This window comes from Raphanus sativus, chromosome 2 (genome assembly GCF_000801105.2).
Source record: "Raphanus sativus cultivar WK10039 chromosome 2, ASM80110v3, whole genome shotgun sequence".
NCBI classification, from domain to species: domain Eukaryota; kingdom Viridiplantae; phylum Streptophyta; class Magnoliopsida; order Brassicales; family Brassicaceae; genus Raphanus; species Raphanus sativus.
In genome coordinates this window covers 20,078,543-20,081,856 of record NC_079512.1, presented here as the reverse complement: position 1 = coordinate 20,081,856, position 3,314 = coordinate 20,078,543, and the positions used below count along the sequence as shown (strand labels likewise).

Below are 3,314 nucleotides of genomic sequence, written 5' to 3'. Positions count from 1 at the left end.
AATCACCACCCGACCTCTTCCCGTACTTTGGTCTCACTTACACAGTATCGCAAATCAATTTCTGATAGGTCACCTATCTTTCTATTATTCCAGCTCAAGTACGCTTAACCATAGAATTCTAAACGGATGTGTGACAGAAAAGATAAGTCAACTTTGGTGATATAGATAGTCAAATCAATTCTTTTAAACATTTCTATATATTACAGCTCAGTATGTTACAATAAGTTATTTTACTATTTCATTTGATTGATCTCAAATTAACATGCATATATACAAAATCCTAGCGGGTGGAATTTATACTTTACAGCCAGAATTTTTTATACCGGAGTCAAGAATTTTTTTTCCAAAAACATAATTTATAAACCACTAAAACTATAAATTATAACATTAATTTTAATGTTTTATAATAATTTAGTGAGATTATTATTTTTATGAGGTTAAATTTTATATTTTAGTGGGATCAATAATTTTTTTCTTAAACAAAAATAAATATATTTTAAAAATAGTGGGATCAGCTTACCCCACTTCCCATTTACTACATCCGCCCTTGGTTTAACGATTATTGTCTGAAGCAGTCACTACAAGAAAGCAGGCGGATACTGACGGACGAATTCGTCAGAATATCGTCGGAATAGACATATTTTGACGAATATCTGACGAAACTGTCCGTCGGTATCATTTCGTCGGAATTTCGAATTTCGTCGGAATTTCGTCAGCCACACCGACGAATTTCTGACGAATACCGAGAAACTTTATTCTGACGAACTTCTGACCACATTCCGATAACAGCTCCGACAACAGTGGTCATCGGAAAATTGGAAATACTGACGAACCAAGTCCCTCGGAAAATACTGACGAACGTTGGTTTGTCGGAAAATACCGACGAACTGGGTTCGTCGGAAAATACCGACGAACCTTGTCCTCGGTAAATACCGACGACCTTGTTCGTCAGTATTTTCCGAGGGACATGGTTCGTCGGTATTTTCCGAGGACCGCAATTCGTCAGTATTTTCCGAGGGACATGGTTCGTCAGTATTTCCAATTTTTAAAAAATAATTATATTTTGCATTTTTAAATATTTTTTATTATAGAATTAAATTTTGCAATTTTATAAATTTAATTAAAATAAATCTGAAATTGAAAACTAATAATATTATAGAATTTAAATTCATACAAACCGAAATATTAAAAAAAACATTCAGAAAGTTTTAAAATTCAGAAAAAACTAAGAACTCGAAGCAAATAAACGGTTTAGCTTCTCCATTATCTCGGCGTTGGTCTTCTTTTGGGATGCCAACTCAGCAAGGATAGTGGCATTCTCAGCTTGGATAGTGGCATTCTCAGCTTGGATAGTGGCGTTCTGCTCCTCCAATGCCACAATCCGTTCACCTTTGTCATGTAGCTCCTCGAGAATCATGGGATCGGCATACGGAACCTGCGAAGAAGATGCCGGATACGAAGAAGCACGGCGGGCCAATCCAACTAAAAGCCTCCTTTCCTTTTAGGAACAGCCTACAAAATATTTTAAGTTAGTAAACTACATTATAAAATGAATATATTGATAAAAAAAATTACCTTTTCAACCATCTCATTTATTTGCAATCGGGACAAGTTGGTTGAAGCTCCCACTGAATCGCCGTCATCAGAGAGAGGCTGAGATTGAGATGCTATTTCAGTTTCCACCAAATCAACGACATCTTTGATCAAGAGGTCCTGAATTTGACCCGTCGTCTTGTTAGTGTGAGCCACCTTAATGAGTTGGAGTCGATCAACGGGATTACCGTCATTTGCTTCGATCTAAAAAACCGCCATTATTAGCCAAGGAATATAAAAAATATTTATATAAATAAACATAAAGATAAATAATAAAAAAAAACTTACAAGTTCATCTTCCTTAGTAGACATAGAGCAAGCCCCGAGGTTGTGCACATACATACCTTTCCCGCCACGATCGCTCTTCCGGTTCTTAGAGTTCCTAGAAGACGTCTCTGCAGTTTCGTCCTTCTGCCAATGAACTATCAACTGCTCGAACACCCTCCCGTTGATGTTCCGTGGCCTCTTGTTCTTCTGCCAAACTTTCTTCCACGCGTTCACCTGCTTTGTATAAGAGTCCATGGCCTTAGCTTTGAATCTAATACGGACTGTTTCCGTGTGATCGGGGTGCCAGTTGAACTCTTGCTACAAAACACACATAATTTTAATAAGTAGATATATTAAAAAAATGTAAATAATTTTAAAAAATGAAGAGTTAGTACCGCAAATTGACGAAACCACAACTCTTGGTCGTCTTGAGGGATCTCACTCCACTTCGTATATCCAATTTGGAGCATGGAATACATCATCTGGTTGATGCTCCTGCTAATGCCATTACTCGACTTGGTGAACCTTTAAAAAAATACAAGTTAGCAAGTTAATTAATGGAAAAAAAACATAATGCTACAAATAAAAAAAATACTAACCAAGTGCTATGTCCTCGTCGTGGGGTGGGATGGAGAACCGGGAGATGCTCTCGACCCGGTTGTTGAACCAATAGTTCAACTGGCATGACCCCCGGATTCTGTTGAGCAGGAGCGGGAGGTGGAGCGGGAGTATATGCGGGAAACGAGTTTTGTTCGTGAGACGATCCCGATGCACGGGAAGAGCTCACCGAACTACGTCGACGGGCTGCGGGGCGGGGTGATTCCTCGGACCTAAAAAAATTAATACATCAAATTAATTAAAATGATTTTTACATAAAAAATGATTTATATATATATATATATAAAAATATAAAAAATATAATTTTTTTATAAATATTGAAAAAGGTTGTTAAATATTTTTAAAAATCGTAAAATGTTTTTAAAAATCAAAAATGTTTTAAAAATCAAAAAACGTTTTTAAAAATCAAAAAAAACGTTTCTAAAAATCATAAAAAAATTAAAACGTTTTAAATAATACATAGTTTAAACTGTAAACTTGAAAAAACGTTTTAAAAATCAAAAAAACGTTTTAAAAATAGTAAAACGTTTTGAATTTTAACAAAAACACCAAATAATTCCAGAAAAAAAATTAAAACAACAATTCAAACAACAATCCTAACTTATATATCCTAAACAATCCATTCAATCCTAAAACATTCAATCAAACAACCTCAAATCGGAGATCTAACATCCAAACCCTAAAAAATTGAAATAAACAAAGGTTAGGATGATTCTTACATGATTTCGGGTTTGGGGGAAGAGATATGAGCGTGGGTAGAGGAATCGCCGGGGATGGGAGCTCGAAAACCGCCGGAATCGCCTTGAAAGAGAGAGAAACGGCGGAGAGGATAGAGA

At 35.8% G+C, this 3,314-nt stretch overlaps 1 protein-coding gene across 1 annotated transcript; it reads right to left on the bottom strand.

Annotated features, from left to right (window-relative positions):
- Window positions 1-1,482: 1,482 nt before the first annotated feature.
- LOC130508611 (uncharacterized) lies at window positions 1,483-3,314 on the bottom strand. Its single transcript, XM_057004196.1, has 6 exons — window positions 3,198-3,314; window positions 2,460-2,690; window positions 2,256-2,385; window positions 1,882-2,178; window positions 1,576-1,797; window positions 1,483-1,512 (listed from the first exon to the last, which is right to left on the bottom strand). Coding segments are annotated over exons 1-6 (912 nt in total). The 5' UTR covers window positions 3,200-3,314.